We start from the raw sequence: 17,071 nt of genomic DNA on the forward strand, positions 1-17,071 counted from the left end.
CTGAATGTACTGGAATAAGCAAGCGGTCTGATAGATTTAACTGAAAGAAAGCTTGAAATAGAGAACAGGGTTCTTCAGATCTCTCTCAGAAAATATTTCTTTGGTAGTTCTGTGAACAGACAGATTAGTATCAAAAATATGAGATGAGCCCACTTGTCTGTTATAAATGAAGAATGAGCACAATTTAAGCTAGTATAGTCAAGCCTAGCATTAAAGGAATGTTATACCTAATGTATAAAATACTCAATAAAAGCTAATTAATCCAATATTCATATTCTACTAAATCCATTATGAGTTCAAAGTGGCTTACAAAAGATCTATCTAGCCAATGCAAGGATTTACAATAATAGTCATCATTATTATTTCTTAGATTTCTCAGTACATAATAGAATATTGTAATAATGGGATAGTACCTCATTCAGAATTCTCCTTCCCTGGATTTTACAAATAGGTCAATTTTCAACAGCTGACAGAATAAAAGTAGTCCCCATGATTACTTAGAGACAGTGGGAGATTACTCCACAGCAAGGTCATCAAATACAACATATACTGGGGGTGGGGGGGAGGGTCCGTCCATGCATTATTTTGAAGACTATAAACAATCAGCTTTTAAAAGTACATGAGAGTTCATTTGCAACCTGTGTAGACTATGAAGAATCAGGATTATCCTATCAAAGTTTTTCACGTTATGGACTAGATTCTGTATATCGTGCCTAAAAAAAATACACCTAGGTGTATTCTATAAAGTGCGCCCAAATTTCTGCATGGTTTATAAAATACACCAAGCGTCCGTCCACTCAACTAAATTCAGTTGTGGGAAGTTACACCAAGTAAAATTTGGTGTAAATGCTGATGCTTAAATTAGGTGCAGACCAGGTGTATGTATAACAGTGCGCATAGATTTTAGAAATGCCCATGACCCACCTATTCCACGCCCATGGCCATGCCACCTTTCAACTACGCAACTTAGAATTTACGTTCATCACATTAACAGAATACACTTAGACAGTTGTGTACATAAATTCTAATTAATGCCAATTTGTGTCAATTTGTTAATTGACAATTATCAGCGCCAGTTGGTTTAACTAATTAAGTTGCGCACGCAAATCCAGAATACAACCAGATTTGCACACACAACTTAATTCGTGCTATATAGAACCTGGGGGTATGTACTAACCTTGTAGCTGTGTTTTGCATTAACTGAAGCCTTCACTGCAATCTAGTGAAGAGTCCAGCTGAAAGGGCATTGCAGTAATCCTAGGTGCAGGGCCGTGCCTAGGGTCTCTGGCGCCCCCCTGCAGCCTATCAGTTGGCGCCCCCCCTGCAGGACTATCAGTTGGCGGCGGCGCCCCCCCCCCCCCCCCCCCCCCCCCCCCCCGTGAAAATGATCGCTCACCACTTGCCACACTGACAGGAATTGTCAGCAATATTCTTAGAAACAAATTGCTATACATTGCAAAATAAGATAGCAGATGTAAATTCTCAAAGTGGACATATTCCAAACACTAAAATGAAAATAAAATGATTTTTTTTCTACCTTTGTTGTCTGGTGACTTTCTTTTTCTGATCATGCTGGCCCAGTATCTGATTCTGCTGCTATCTGTCCTCTTAACTCCGTTTCCAGGGCTTCCTTTCCATTTATTTCTTTCCTTTCCTCCTTTCTTTTCATTTCTGGTCCTCAGCTTCTGCCTATTTTCTTCATCCATGTGCAGTTTTTCTCCTCTCTTCCTTTTCCCTCATTTCATCTCCTTCATCTCTCTTCCCTCCCCTCTATGTCCAGCAATTTCTCCTCTCTCCCTGAGCCCTGCCCTCCCAATCCATGCTCCTCTGTCCCCTGCCCCTCCATTCATCCTTTTCCAGCAATTCCCCTCTCTTCCTGAGCCCTGCCCTCCCAATCCATGCCCATCTGTCCCCTCCATTCATCTCTATCCAGCAATTCCCCTCTCTCCCTGAGCCCTGCCCTGCAATCCATATCCATCCATGCCCATCTGTCCCCTCCATTCATCCCTTTCCAGCAATTCCCCTCTCTCCCTGAGCCCTGCCATCCCAATCCATGCCCATCCATGCTCCTCTGTCCCCTGCCCCCTCCATTCATCCTTTCCAGCAATTCCCCTCTCTCCCTTCCATGACCCCCCCTCGCCTCCATGCTCCTCTCTCCCATGTCCCAGCCTGGCCCGCCCTCTTCCCCCCCCCCCCCCCTTCGAATCCATGCCCCCCCCTTGCATCCTTGCTGTCGTTTCTCCCCTGCCCTCCCGCTCCCATTGTTCAACTGCCCACCCTCTTCTCTTCCCCCAACATCCCTTTTCTTTTTTTTTTTCTTTTTAAATTTACCTCCATGGCAGCGGTTCCGGCAGCACAGCGTCAGGGAAGGAGGCGGCGCTCCCGACGTCTAGCCTTCCCTTCGCTGTGTTCCGCCTTCTTCTGACGTCATCCTTGACGTCAGAAGAAGGCGGAACACAGCGAAGGGAAGGCTAGAGACGTGTGAAGCCCTGCCCAGCGCATCACAGGATACACGGGGCAGGGCTGGGCACCACCATTTTTGAGGCGGTGCCAATGGAAGAGGAGGGAGGCTACCTCCCTTCTCCAATGAAGGTAGGGGGTGGGGAAGGGCCCACTAGACGACCAGATGGGGGGGATTGACCTGCTGCCCACTCGGCCACTGGGGACATTGAGGGGATGCTGGGGGGGGGGGGGGACTGGATACTGGATCTCCAGCTCCTGTTTCGCTTGGCTCAGGGTTGGGGGGGGGGTCTGGTGGTCCCATGAACCTCTAGCTCCTGTGTTTGACAGGTCTGGGCTTTTGACAGCCCAGACCTGTCAAACAAGTGCAAGAAGATTCTGCCCGAGCACATGCTCAGGCACAATCCTCCTGCACTTCTACCCTATGGTCAGAATAACGTGCTTAAATTTGCATGCTATTATCTCTGATCATAGGGGCGATAAAGCCTCGCACTGTTCCAGCGCTATTTTTAGAGCGCTGTTTGGAGCAGCACGGTGCTTTCAATCATCTGCCCACAACTGGCTGAGGTGCCTCCAGTACCAGGTTTGGGAACCACTATCCTAGGCTATGCCTGTAGCCTTAATGGTCAAACAGAGAATTTTAAATGTAGCTTTATACTCCACAGTTAATCAGTGGAGGGCTTTTTGAACAGAGGTAATATGATCCCAAAGAGCTGAGAAACTGTTTCTTGGACTAACAAAGTGCTGCAGTGGTTTTTTTTGGCAAACCCATGTACAGAGCTTTGCAGTAGTCTGAAGTACAACTACTTGATAAATACTGGAAGTTAAGAAATATAAAATGATTTTAAATACTAATCCAAATGTAATAATATATTTGCTGCAAAGAATGTTTAACTTTGCATACAACTTCAACTGTACAGCTTCAGTCCACCACAATTTACAAATTGTTTTGCATGCTACTTTGGTAGGATGTGTTGTGTTTTGTTTTTATTTAAAAATTATAACCCACACAATCTTACGATTCTTGGCGGGGAATATATAAAAGCAAATGGGGCAGAATAGAATGAGTAAAGTTTTCTTGTATGAGATTAGTTAATCAGATCCTTAAATGCTTGTAAGAACAGAGAGGTTTTCAAAGCAGTCTTAAAGGTGTTCATGCTCTTAAGGGCAGGCTGTTTCACATCTAGGGCCCAAATATAAAAAAACTAGTAAAAAAGGCCCATTTCTCACACAAATGAAACGGGCGATAGCAAGGTTTATCATGTAATGGCGATTATGTTTTTAAGGGAACCGTTAGGAGAAATGTTCTGTCATGATAAGGGAAGGGTATATAATGAGTAATATGCTCCAGGGATATGAGATACGGATTGTTTTATCTATGGTTTTTTTTTTTGTTTTAATCTTTCTTGTTTTGTGATTTTTATTTATAATATTTTTAAAACATAGTAACATAGTAGATGACGGCAGAGAACGACCTGAACGGTCCATCCAGTCTGCCCAACAAAATAAACTCGTGTGCTACTTTTTGTGTATACCTGACCTTGATTTGTTTCTGCCATTTTCACGGCACAGACCGTAGAAGTCTGCCCTGCCCAGCCCTAGCCCCCCCCCCCCCCCCCCCCCCCCCCCCCCACTGGCTCTGCCACCCAATCTCCGCTAAGCTACTGAGGATCCATTCCTTCTGAGCAGGATTCCTTTATGTTTATCCCATGCATTTTTTAATTCCGTTACCGTTTTCATTTCCACCACCTCCCACGGGAGGTCATTCCAAGTATCCACCACTCTCTTCATGAAAAAATACTTCCTGACATTTTACTTGAGGCAAAAAAGGTAAAAAATAAAGAGTACGCAGACTCCATCCATGTCCAGCATTTCTCCTCTCTTTCCTCCCCTCAATCCATGTCCAGCATTTCTCCTCTCTTTCCTCCCCTCAATCCATGTCCAGCATTTCTCCTTTCTTCCCTCCCCTCAATCCATGTCCAGCATTTCTCCTCTCGTCCCTCCCCTCAATCCATGTCCAGCATTTATCCTCTCTTCCCTCCCCTCAATCCATCTCCAGCATTTCTCCTCTCTTACCTCCCCTCCATCCATCCATGTCCAGCAACTCTTCATTCTCCCCTGCCCTCTCCTCCATGCATCCATGTCCAGCAACTCTCCATTCTCCCCTGCCCTCTCCTCCATCCATCCATGTCCAGCAACTCTCCATTCTCCCCTGCCCTCTCCTCCATCCATCCATCCATCCATGTCCAGCAACTCTCCATTCTCCCCTGCCCTCTCCTCCATCCATCCATCCATGTCCAGCAACTCTTCATTCTCCCCCCCTCCCCCCCCCCCCCGCGCGCTTTTAACTCTTTTACTTTCAGGCGCAGCGACTGCAGTGAAGAGGACAACACAGCTTCTCCCTTCCCTCACACAGTGTTCCGCCCTCGCGGAAACAGGAAATGCATCATCGCAGAAGGTGGGACACTGTGTGAGGGAAGGGAGAAGCTGGAGGCGAGCCCGCTGTGTTGTCCTCTTCACTGCCGTCACTGCGCCTGAAAGTAAAAGGGTTAAACACGCGCAAGGGGGGGGAGGAACGGAGAGGAGGGTTGTTGATCGGGATGCTGAGGGCGGGAAGGAGCGGAGGGACCGTCAGAGAGCTGCATGGCTGCAGCGCTGCTGCTGCACCAGGCAGCCCTGCGTTTGGGGGGGCAGCAGCCAGGGGAAGGTCACGGTTGGTCTGGGGAGCTTTGAAACTGTTATGTACGAATTTAATCCACCTTAAATCGCAAAAGTAATCAAAAGGACATGCTTCCTCAAATGTCGTCAGATAAAATTAGCATTGCAAAATGTCTGGTCTTCATTTGTTGTTATAGTAGAAAAACAAATACTTGCCAACTCCCAGTATTGTGTGACCAAAACTTTCTCCAAGGGTAATAGTTACCACTGTAATTCACAGAAATATGTAGAAAGCAGTAAACTGACTGCAGCTTATTTTATTTTATTATGCACAACCAATATGCTTTTTCAAGAACTTGCATATGCTCTCTTGTTGTGCAGGTGCCTTGGGTAAAGCTCCTGGTAAAGTTACAGATGCACTCCCAGAACCGGAATTGGAAGGGGCCATGGCTGCCTCTGAGGAGGAGGAAGAAGCAGCTGAGGAAGATCTGGAAGCCATGCAGTCTCGTTTAGCCGCACTACGGAGCTAGGCCACAGGAACAGCTCCTTATCTAAACACCTGTCACAAATAACCTTTTTTTCTTTTTAAAGATGTATTTTGGGTTGCCTTTGGATTCCTTTATATCTGTATTCTTATTTCTTACACTCGTGCCCACCAAAGGAGAGTTCATACTACAGCTTTGGCTGCATAAATAACCTCTGTTTAAGTTGGAGGTAAAAAGACACTAATCCTCTATTAATGAATTCTGTTATGTATAATTCAAGAATAACAATAAAATTTGAGTGGGCTTTTTTTCTCTTTGAATCTAGCAATTTTTGTTTCCAGCTAACTTTGCCCTGTGGTTCCTGAAATTTTTGTGTATATGTTCGGAAAATGTACTCTATATGTGCTTGCTCTCACTTGAAGAGTTTACTCCATGTATGTGATATGGTTTGGGCCTTTGTTGGAAAAAGTGAGAGCTCCGTTTATTATACTGTTTATTTTTTTTTTTTTTAAATGCAGGTGTCTGAAACATTAGGAGTGGAAGAATTGTACATAATTGTATTTATTTGATATAACACATCTATTTTAAGATCAAAAATGACTCTGTAGAGTTTGACAATAAAAAAATCCTTTTCAGTTTTTTTCATTGGCTGAAGTCCTGACTGATTTATAATGGAAAAGTTTATGGCTTTGAGTGCTCTTTCACTGATGAAAAATATGCTGTCTTGTCTTTCTGCCATGATTCTGATCCAATTTGTAATGGTGTTCGAATCACTGCCATCAAATTTATATAAGGGCTTGTTCACAGTTTTCTCCTAGTCACGCGTGGAAGAGAAAGAACTTCATAAAACGTAGAAAACTTTGTGGGCTGTTTGGGGGTATGCTTCAACCTTCACTTCAAAAGGTGGTCTCTGAGACATCATACATCTACAAGGTGATTGTGTAAATCCTTTCTAAACCCTGAGTATGTAACCATGCTGTTCTTCAAGCACAAACAAAATTGGCAGCTGCTCTAGAGACTATGTAGTAACAGATGACAGCAGTCCCTGTACAGTCCCTCCAGTCTGCCCAACAAGATACTCATAGCATAAGGTATGATGCGAAATTACATATGCATATTTGGTCTTGATTTCTCCTTGCCATTTTCAGGGCGCAGACCATAGAAGTATACCCAGCACTGGCCTTGTTTTCCCAACTACTGAAGCTGTCATCGAAGCCCCACTCCAGCCCATCCAAATCTGCCCAGCCATGATCAGGGCACAGACCATAGAAGTCTGCCTGGCTCTGGCTTTGCTTCCCAATTACTGGAGTTGCCATCTAAGCACTGCTACGTTTGGAGGTTCCATTCTCTTTCCATACAGGATTCCTTTATGTTTATCCCATGCATTTTTGAATTCCTTTACCATTTTCATCTTCACTGCCTCCCGCAGGAGGGCATTCCTGATATCTGCCACACACTCCATGATAAAGTACTTCCTGACATTACTCCTGAGTTGGCCCCCTGCAATCTAAATTCATGTCCTCTAGTTCTACCGCTTTTCCTTCTCTGGAAAAAAGGTTTGTATATTAATACCTTTCAAGTATTTGAATGTCTGTATTATATCACCCCCTTCTCTCTCCTTTCCTCTAGGGTATACGTCTTCAGGTCAAGTCTCTCATATGTCTTGTGACGCAGACACCATACCATTTTTCTCTAAACCACAAGTCTTTTTACGTCCTTAGCAAGATACGGCCTCCAAAACTAAACACAATACTCCAAATGGGATCTCGCCAATGATTTGTAGAGGGGCATCAGCACTACCTTTCTTCTGGTTATACCCTCTCAGCCTAGCATCCTTCTGGCTGTGGCCACCATCTTGTCTCATTGTTTTGTCACCTTGAGATACTCAAACACCATCATCCCAAGGTCCCTCTCCTGAGCTGTGCTCATCAATTGCCCCTCCTATCTCGTACATCTCCTTTGGATTTCTGCACCCAAAGTGCATCACTGCACTTGTTTGAATTAAATTTTGATGGCCATACCTTTGTCCATTCTAATTTTAGGAGATCTCTTCTCATGACTTCTACTCTCTCTGGGGCATCCACGCTGTTTGCGATCTTCATATCATCTACAAAAAGGCAAACGTTTCCTTCTAACCCTTCAGCAAAGTTTTTCACAAATATATTAAACCGAATCAGCCCCAGTACCAACGCCTGAGGCACTCCACTATTCGCCTTCCTTTCCTCCAAATTCCATTAACCACCGCCATCCTCTGTCGCTTGTCAGTCAACCTGTTTCCAATCCAGTTCACTACTTTGGGTTCTAAGTTCAGCCCTCTCGGCATATCCATGAGTCTCCATGTGGAATCATATCAAAGGCTTTGCTGAAATCCAAGTAGACTACATCTAGAACATGTCCTTTATCAAGTTCTTTGGTCACCCAGTTAGAGAAATCAATCGGATTCATTTGGCAGGATTTTCCTTTGGTAAAACCATGTTGCCTTAGATCCTGCTATCCATTGGATTCTAGAAAGTTAACTATCTTTTCCACTGTTAGCGCCTTGTGACTGTGGGCAAGTCACTTAACCCTCCATTGCCCCAGGTACAAAATAAGTACCTGTATATATGTAAACCGCTTTGAATGTAGTTGCAAAATACCACAGAAAGGTGGCATATCAAGTCCCATTTCCCTTTAAGCAGTGACTCCATTATTTTTCCTAACACCGATGTGAGGCTTACCAGCCTGTAGTTTCCCACTTCTTCCCTGTCCCTGCTTCCCACAGAACCTCTCCTGTCTCTGAACCTTAAGAGGTACCACCAGGATTTTTCTGAGCTCCCTCACTATTCTGAAATGTATCCTACCCAGCCCCATAGCTTTGTCTGCTTTCGCGAACAGTGCAATATCCATTTCATTCCCAGATATATCCTTTGCAGCCAACTGCGGTCCTCCAGGATTTTCCTCTGTAAACACAGAAGAGAAGTATTTGTTTAGCATGTTCACTATCACCTCATCACTCTCCACGTAGCTGTTCTCAGCGTCTTTCAGTCTTACAAGTCCATCCTAGCCTTTTTCCTTTCCCCATTATATCTGATTAAGTTTTTGTCACCTCTTTTTACATCTTTAGCCATTTTGTCTACCACTTGTGCTTTTGCTAGCCGTATTTCCCTCTTCGCTTCTTTGAGTTTAATCCAGTACCCCTCTTCAGTGATTCAACTTTTTCCCTTGCCCCCCTCCAGCCACCCACCGATGCTCTTCTCCCCCCTGCCCCCCCTCCAGCCACCCAGCGAGTCTCCTCTGTCCCCTGCTCCCCCTCCAGCCACCCAGCGAGTCTCTTCTGTTCCCTGCCCCACCTCCAGCCACCCAGTGATTCTCCTCTCTCCCCTGCCCCCCCCTCCAGCCACCCAGCAATTCTCCTGTGTCCCCTGCCCCCCTCCAGCCACCCAGTGATTGTCCTATCTCCCCTGCACCCCCTCCAGCCACTCCTCCACTTTAATCAGCATATATTAAATTCCCCCCCCCCCCATGTGCTACAGAAAAGCACCGAGCACATCATCTAAATATATAAAAGGCACCACCAACGTTCTATGAAGCCTCCAGCCGGAAGTGTGAAGCGCCAGAGATATCCGGTTTCCCCATGAGTGAAGGAAAACAGCACAGCAGGAAATCCCACGAAACTGTGAAGGACTCAGAGGGGGGAGGGGAGAGAGATGCCCTCACTCTCTCTAACAAAAACACAGAACAGCAGGAAACAACACTGAAGGACTGGACTCGGAGGGGGGGGGGGGGGAGGGGGAGGGAGAGAGGGCAGGGACACACACTCCCACATGCACACTCTGCAGAAAACCTTGCTAACCCACGTTTCATTTGCATCAGAAACGGGGCTTTTTTACTAGTATATAATAAAACGCATCTCAAATGTTCTGAAGCCGTAGTTCCAGAACGTTGCAGGAAGGCTTGAAGGCTTCACTTTCTTGGCTTCAGAACATTGGAGGTGTGTTTTATTATATAGGATAGTAAAAAAGGCCTGTTTCGAAACGCTATGAACGGGCGCTAGCAAGGTAAATTCCCACCCATCCTCCCTTCCCTCCTGAGTTCCATACCCCTCTCCCTCCCTTCCTTGCTGAGTTGCAGACCCCCTCCCTCCCAGTTCAAGGGCCCCACCCAAAGCACATCCACACACCCACACATATGTCCCTCCCTCCCAGTTCAAGGGCTGTCAAGCCCCTCCCACCGCATTCCAGACTACCCCTCCCTCACATTCAACCCCCCCTCCGCTTTAATGTCCCCTGCACCCCCTACCGCGACCCTTTGTACACCACCCTTTCCTCCGAAAATACCTCCCCTGAAGCCGTCGCGTACCTCTGCTGAGCTGACGGATCAAGTTCTGTTCTTTCTCGGCTGCGGGGCGTGGCTTCATGATTGAGCATCTGTTGAAGTCTATGTGCATGCGTCTGACATCAGACGCACGCACAGAAACTTCCACTGATGCTCAATCATGAAGCCACGCCCCGCAGCCGAGAACAGAACTTCAGATCCATCAGCTCAGCAGAGGTACACAACAGCTTTGTTGATGCGCCGAGCAGGGGGGGGGTTGTTGCGCCAGTCCCTGCCACTTGCTCTGAAGTGGCAGGGAGCGGCGCAGTGACAGCTGTTTCCCAGGCAGGGGGAGGAGTAGGGAAACACACGGACTCCTCCCCTTGCCTTGGAATCAGCTGAGAATGTGGGTGGAGCTGCTATGATGGCTACGAACACTTCAGGCTTCACTGCAAGGCTGCTGGCTTCAGAATGTTGGAGGTGCTTTTTATTATATAGGATGTCTCTTTAATAGCAATAATAACCAAGTCTGCCTCAAACATCAGAGCAGCAAATCTTGAACCTTTTTACTTAGACTACAGAGCATTTGTGCTCATTTCCTTCCATGCATTAAGGGAGTTGTTTAGATAGTTTTCTATATTTAATATTACCTTCCCCACTGTTGTCATATTTTTTTTTGCTGGGGGTGACTTTCTGAATTCCCTTGCTTCATTTTGTCACCCTCACCCTCTAGTTTAAATGCCTAAAAGCATAGGGTCTGATATTCAGCCGGTGGTGGTGAGCATTTTGCTCACCACCAATGGAGTTATTTCCAGATATTCAAAGCTGGGATCTGTGAGGGCTTCAACTTTGAATATCTGGTTATTTTTCAGCTGGCTAACATTTAGCCACTTAAGTTGATTTTCTGTCCTTAAGGGCCTTATTCTATAAAGGTTATGCTCCTAATTTATAAGCATAATCTATTTTGGAGCATAAATTATGTTCATAAATTAGCATAAATTTAGGAGCATAACCTTTATGGAATAAGAACCTAAGCGGCCGTGGGCTAGCACATAAAAATAGGATGACTTTTATGCAGTCCTATTTATGTACTAAACCTGTCACTTAAGAACCAAATATCAACACTTAAGCAGTCACATGCTGACTCCACCCCCAGAATGCCCCCAATGAAGCAAACTTTGAGTTAAGAATTAGCCAGTTAAATGCCACTGAAAATTATTGGCTAGCTCCAACCAAACAAGTTAACCAGTTAGTGGGCTGGCTCAATCACTTTGAATATCTACCCCAGGCTGTCTGAATTTCTCCTCAAGGATCCTTTTTCCTGTCACAAAGATGTAGCCCATTATTACAGTACAGCCTGTTATATTTCCACGTAGTGCCCCATCCTCCTATGTATATAAGACCTTCTTTACACCAGACTTCATGCCACTTATTGAACTCCTCTATTTTATGTCTCTTTCCATATGGATTAACTTCAGAAAAAGCTAAGGTCTGAACCAAAAACTTGAGTCCCTCTCCAAGCTTCTGGAATGCTCTCTGTGCTCCAAACTTGCAGGTAATTTGTCCCCAGGAGCCTTACAATATCAGTATTAAAATCCATACTCTCTTCTCTGACCACATTCAGTATCTGGTTGGGATTTCTGGTAGTAGAGGATCCTGAAAGACATTTCACTAGCTAAGGACTGTATTACTAAGTTAATGCCTCTGATAATGGAGTCTTCTAGCAGTAAGAATTTTCTACGTTGTGCTGGCATTCCTCTCTACTCTTTCAACTAGTACAATCCATGGCAGTTAAACCTTCTCACAAGGCACACCATTTCAACCATGCACTGCTCTCCATTCTGAACACTGGCTACCTGTCACTGCCTGTGTTTACAAAATTCTTCTGTTTATAAATCATGTCTCTCTATCGCTCCCTCTTACCTCAATAAGCTTCTTATTCCATACACACCTGTCCGCTCCCTTCGCTCAGCTGATAACCTTCTCACCCTTCTGTTGTCTAGCCTTCACCTTAATATTTCACACGACTCTGCTTTCAGTTACCTGGGACCCAAACTCTGGAACAATCTTCCCCTCCATCTCCAGACCAGCTGACTTTTGCAGCCTTTAAGAAACTACCCAAACACACCTCTGTATGGAATCTTTTCCTTCTATGGTCAGCTGATCTCACTACTACCCACTTCTTGCTCATTCACTCCCTTCCTGTCCCTTCTTAATTTAATGTGTACAGGGCCGTGCCAACACGGTAAGCGAGGTAAGCATGGCAGGGGGTGCTTCCCTCTGGGGGGCGCCGCCGCACCATGCTCACCCTCCTGCTCCCATTGTTCAACTTCCCGCCCCTCTTCTCCCCCCCCCCCCCCCCCCCCCCCCCCCCAACATCCCTTTTCTTTTTTTTTTTTAAAATTTACCTCCGTGGCGGTCCAGCAGCGCAGCGTCAGTGGAGGCGGCGCTCCCGACGTCTCTAGCCTTCCCTTCGCTGTTCCGCCTTCTTCTGATGTCACGGGAAGACGGCCGCACATGCGCGGTGCGCATCGGCACGCGAGGGCTAGCAAAGGCCTTTGCTAGTGAAGTTTTCCGATTGGAGGGGGCTGCCGTGGACGTCACCAATCAGTGAGAACAAGCAGCCTGCTTGTCCTCGGAGAATATTCTTTGTGCTCTGAGCTCAGAAAAGAGACTATATAAGGACTCAGATACTATGGGCAGGCTGACACCTACAGTCCTGGGTCTCTGTGGAGCCAGGGACTTAGTAGGTGTTCCACTTGCTGTTTTACCCTTTGCTTATGTACCCAATTTCCCCCTGCTTATTCTTGCTAAGAAATTAGTTTCTGCTTTGCTGCTAATTTTGTAATTTTAAACATTTGCTAACGTGATAAGATTATTTTGTTTGTAGTTTTCTTTTTTGTGGTTAGCCAGACTGATGTCCTAAGAAAGTACAGCTGAGGGTAGGTGTTTGGGTAGGAATTGTGTCCCCAATTCTGAGACCCAGTACAGACAGGCCTGTTTAATTGGAGTTTCCACCCAGTTATGGGTTGGAACCGATTCTGAATGAGTGCATGTATCGGAGTTGACAAAGTCCAGAAATTGGCCCATCAAGCAGCAGTGGTTTAAGTAGTAAGTGTTTTTTTTTTTCTAGGGACAGGGTGAAGACAGCACTGGTGAGTATATTTTGATTTTGGAACTTTTGCTTTACGTTTATGGGTTATAAGGGAAATTGTGCTTATTGCAGTTAGTGTACCATAGGGTTTCTGACGTTATTTCACTTTTATTGCATTTTTCCTCTAAGTCAGGGTTCATGTCCATGAGATATTTTTTCTACTGGACATTCTTACCATCAACATTATACTTGTACAGGGATGCCCACCTTTTATGGCTGCTAGTAATATCCTGTCATCACTTTCCTGCTATACAGAGTCTTCCTTTACAGTGTGATTGAGGCATTATGTCTGCTCTACCCAATTCCAATTGGTGTCAGAAGCTGTGCCTTCCTGTACAAAGGAGGTGTGCAGCGGGGGTCTGGACAGGTGGGGTAAACGGTATTAAAGATCTGTGTTAGCTGGTCTTAGGAAGGTAGTTACAAAAAGGCTTTCATTGCCTTAAAATTAAGTTTTGTAACCACAAAAAAGAAAGGCAAGAGTAGGAAGTAACATTTGGATCGTTTATATCATTTTGGTGCACAGAAATTGTGGTATGATGCTCAGACAAGAGTAAGACCTCTCTAGCATACACTGAATCCAGACTGCAGACATATTCCCCTGCAGATCTGGGGTATTTTGAATCCCCAGTTAGTCAAGCAACCACCCGTTGCTCGGTCCCCATAGAGACGGAAGGAACACGTATATTCAGTATCATATAGGGTAGAAAAGAATGATACCTTATTACTTATGCCACACATGCTATAAAAGCCATGCCAGCATTAACAAATGCTTCATGGCCACCCAATAGACTCCCAGTGGTAGCCTGTTAGTGTTTATTTTGACTTTGCATATTTATCTTCTGTAAACTTCCCTTGAAAATTAGGATAAAGAATATGTATAATAAATCAGGCATTATGTGCGTGCCCCTTTGAGATCTTAGGAAGAGCACTGCAGAAAACAGTTTGTTTTGTGAAATTTAGATATATATTGGTTACATTTCTTAACTGAAGCAGTAAGATGATTCTTCTTTTGCTATATTAACTTTATGCAGTTCATAAGTAATTTAAGGAGTTTATTTAACGATCTAGGCCAACATATAGGGGAGGCTAGAACTTTAGCAAAAATAGCACAGCTAAAACTCATGATTAGTGCAGTTTGTGTTTGACATGTAGGACACAGAAGGACAAGAGAAACAAGGAGATGATTCCCTGGTATTGTTAAGATTGCCTGAGAATTTAGTGCCGGACTGCTAAAGTCCTAAACTATGCCTAATGCATTTGTATCTGTTGCCTTAACTGAGCCTGGTAGAGGCATTTAAGAGCAAAGTTTGTTCATGATCTTTTCTTCTCCTTGCCTTTTCCACTGTATTTCCTGTGTCTGTGATTTTTCTGCCTTTCTCCCAGTCCGTACTGATAAAAAAAAAAAAAAAAAAAAAAAAGAGAGAGGTTTCCAACACAGGCAAACCTCAGACCAAGCAATTACTGAATGCACGTGGGCTGAACTGACAGCTGCTTTACCTCATAAAAGAAAGAAACTTTTGTATAGGTCTCATTAGCGACAGGGTTTGCTTTGCTCTCCTTAAGAGTTCAACAGTTTGCACTAGTATTTCCAGTTATAATCTAGTTATCAATACAATTCCATGTCACTGTGTCCTTTGTGTATGAGCTTCTAGACAAACGTTTAGTTTTCATGATAAATGTCATGCTAAATTCTTACATTTAATTTTTAGTTCATCCATTGACCTTGAATGAGCATGGTGTTTGAGCTCTCAGGAAAGTAATTGGTAGACATTACATATGATTATGTTTGTTTTTAGAAGACTGATAGAAAATATGTAGTTCCCACCATCCCTTTTAGAGGGAACATTAGTTTATGATTAGACTAATTGGATAAAAGAATTAATAAGTACTAAGCATTTTCCTAAATACACAATTAAATTCTGTACATTTCTGCATATAGCAAGCAAATCCCTGACACTTATATTTTAAAACAAACCGTTAGTACAAACATAACTAGGAAACCAGAAAAGTTCATGCTGCATTTAGCTCATTTTGTCTGTAATTATTGTTGCCTCCTTGTCATGCAGGTTTGAACTTTTTACTGGCAACATACCTTGTTCAAATTTATTATTTGTGTTTATCTTCCTCCACTTGTTCAGAGGCATCTGGTATTCTCTCATAAAACCTTTCTGACTGCAGATAGAGGTACTTTAGGAAGACTTAGGAGAACCAACTGAATGATTTGTTGCTCTGCCACTGGCAATCAGGCTCATGCAGCTTGTTTTATTTTTTGTTCACAAGGATCTTGCATCCTGCTGTTCAACACTAACTTCAAAGAAATGGTAGTTTTCTATGCTTTTCAGTTCCCTCACCCTGCTTGCATGAGAACCTGTGAAGGAATCTGTGAATGAGGGGGGTATCCTGCAGATGAAATAGCCAGAACAGTGGAACCATGTGACCTTGTAAATTAATGTGAGAGTCTTTTTTTTCTCTTTCAAAATTCAAACTACGAATTTAAGATTCTTATGAGTCAGGATTTGATCTATACATGGCTATCCCAGAGAATTTTTAATATAAAGAAAATTTTCTCCTTTTTTTTTTTTTTTTGTTTAAATGCATCCAAAGAACCTCTTGTTATCCACGACAGCTGGGTGGAGCTGCAGATTCGAAAGATATTTTGGATTATTGATTAAGAACTGTGGATTAAAATGAGATCACATGGACATGAGCCAAAAGCCCATGTATAACAGAAGAACAGCATTGGAGTACACACTACAACAGTGGCATAGCATCATTTGTGGAAATTAGAGAATTCAAATACTGAAATACCTTACCTGTTGTAATTGTTTAGAGAGACAAACACAAGGTGTTGGATTTTATCTCTGTCTATCGTGCACGATTTGGTATCATAGATACTGCATAAGATTATACATGTTGAATGAGAAGTATGAATGAAGTGTGGTATGATTGGATTTAGTGTGACTGTTGAAGGAAATATGGACATGGTGATGAGAAATTGTTAAATATACATAATATATCATGAGTGGGATAATAAAAATTGAAAAATATATAAATAGAGTGGTGGTTACTATTGAGAAGATATCTATGAATATGCATGAGATCTATTTGCATACAATGGAGGCAGTGAATGCAAATAGATTTCATGCATATTCACTGCAGAAATCTTAAAAATCTGCCTGGTTTGCGGCCCTCAAGGACTGACATTGAATACCTCTGTTTTACAGTGAACAGCAGAGGGGTCATGGGGATTGATGTCCAATAACATTGCAGGGTGTTTTGCAGCCCTGGTCACAGACAAAGGCAATCAAGGGCTGAATGCAATGCAGAGCAAGAAGCTGCCCGTGAAAAGGAAGCAAAGGTTTGTTGTGTTTATTTTTTTTTTTGTTATGCAAGACTCACAGTTTGAGAACCCCTGTTCTAGAGCCTCTTTTCTGTTGAAATATATTCCATGACATTATCCATAATAGGATGTCTCCTTTGCAGGTACACAGGACTTACTGCTTTATCTCACGTGTCCCAAAGCATCCAAGTCTGGTTAAAATTTACAGGATTCTGACCATCACACAGTATAGAATGCCCACGTGGAACGTCCTCAACAGAGTACAAAATCAGTAGAATTACCACCTCTCCAGTTCCTCAACAGTATTGTTTGAGGGGGGAGATAAGAAAAGGACTTAAGACTTAGGAGATTTAAACTCACTCATTATGGGACAAACAAACCTGAGAGACTATCAACTTGCAACATGCAGATTAATAAACTAAGAACAGATTTCCTCTTTAAATGCATACAGCCATCATAAAAAAGTACATAGATTAGAAATGGAAAAAGTAGAATAGAAGACATATGCAAAATACTACAACAGTGAAATGATCTGCTTATCCAAATGAACTTCATTAGTACTCTTACAAACAGCAATAAAACCTACTATACAAGAGTCACAAATTAAGGATTTCCACACCTGTGTGAAATTTGGTTTTTGCTTGTTTTTTTATATAACACATCTTCAAGACATAATAGAAT

The 17,071-nt window shown here is 43.6% G+C and overlaps 1 protein-coding gene across 1 annotated transcript in view; it reads left to right on the forward strand.

Annotated features, from left to right (window-relative positions):
* The window catches only part of LOC115461329 (charged multivesicular body protein 3-like), a 134,215-nt gene extending 128,153 nt beyond the window's left edge, over positions 1-6,062 (forward strand). Inside the window, 1 exon segment of the mRNA XM_030191046.1 lies at positions 5,500-6,062. Coding sequence (XP_030046906.1) covers positions 5,500-5,648 — 149 coding nt within the window. The 3' untranslated portion in view covers positions 5,649-6,062.
* The last annotated feature ends 11,009 nt before the right edge of the window (positions 6,063-17,071 follow it).

This window comes from Microcaecilia unicolor, chromosome 2 (assembly GCF_901765095.1).
Source record: "Microcaecilia unicolor chromosome 2, aMicUni1.1, whole genome shotgun sequence".
NCBI classification, from domain to species: Eukaryota; Metazoa; Chordata; class Amphibia; order Gymnophiona; family Siphonopidae; genus Microcaecilia; species Microcaecilia unicolor.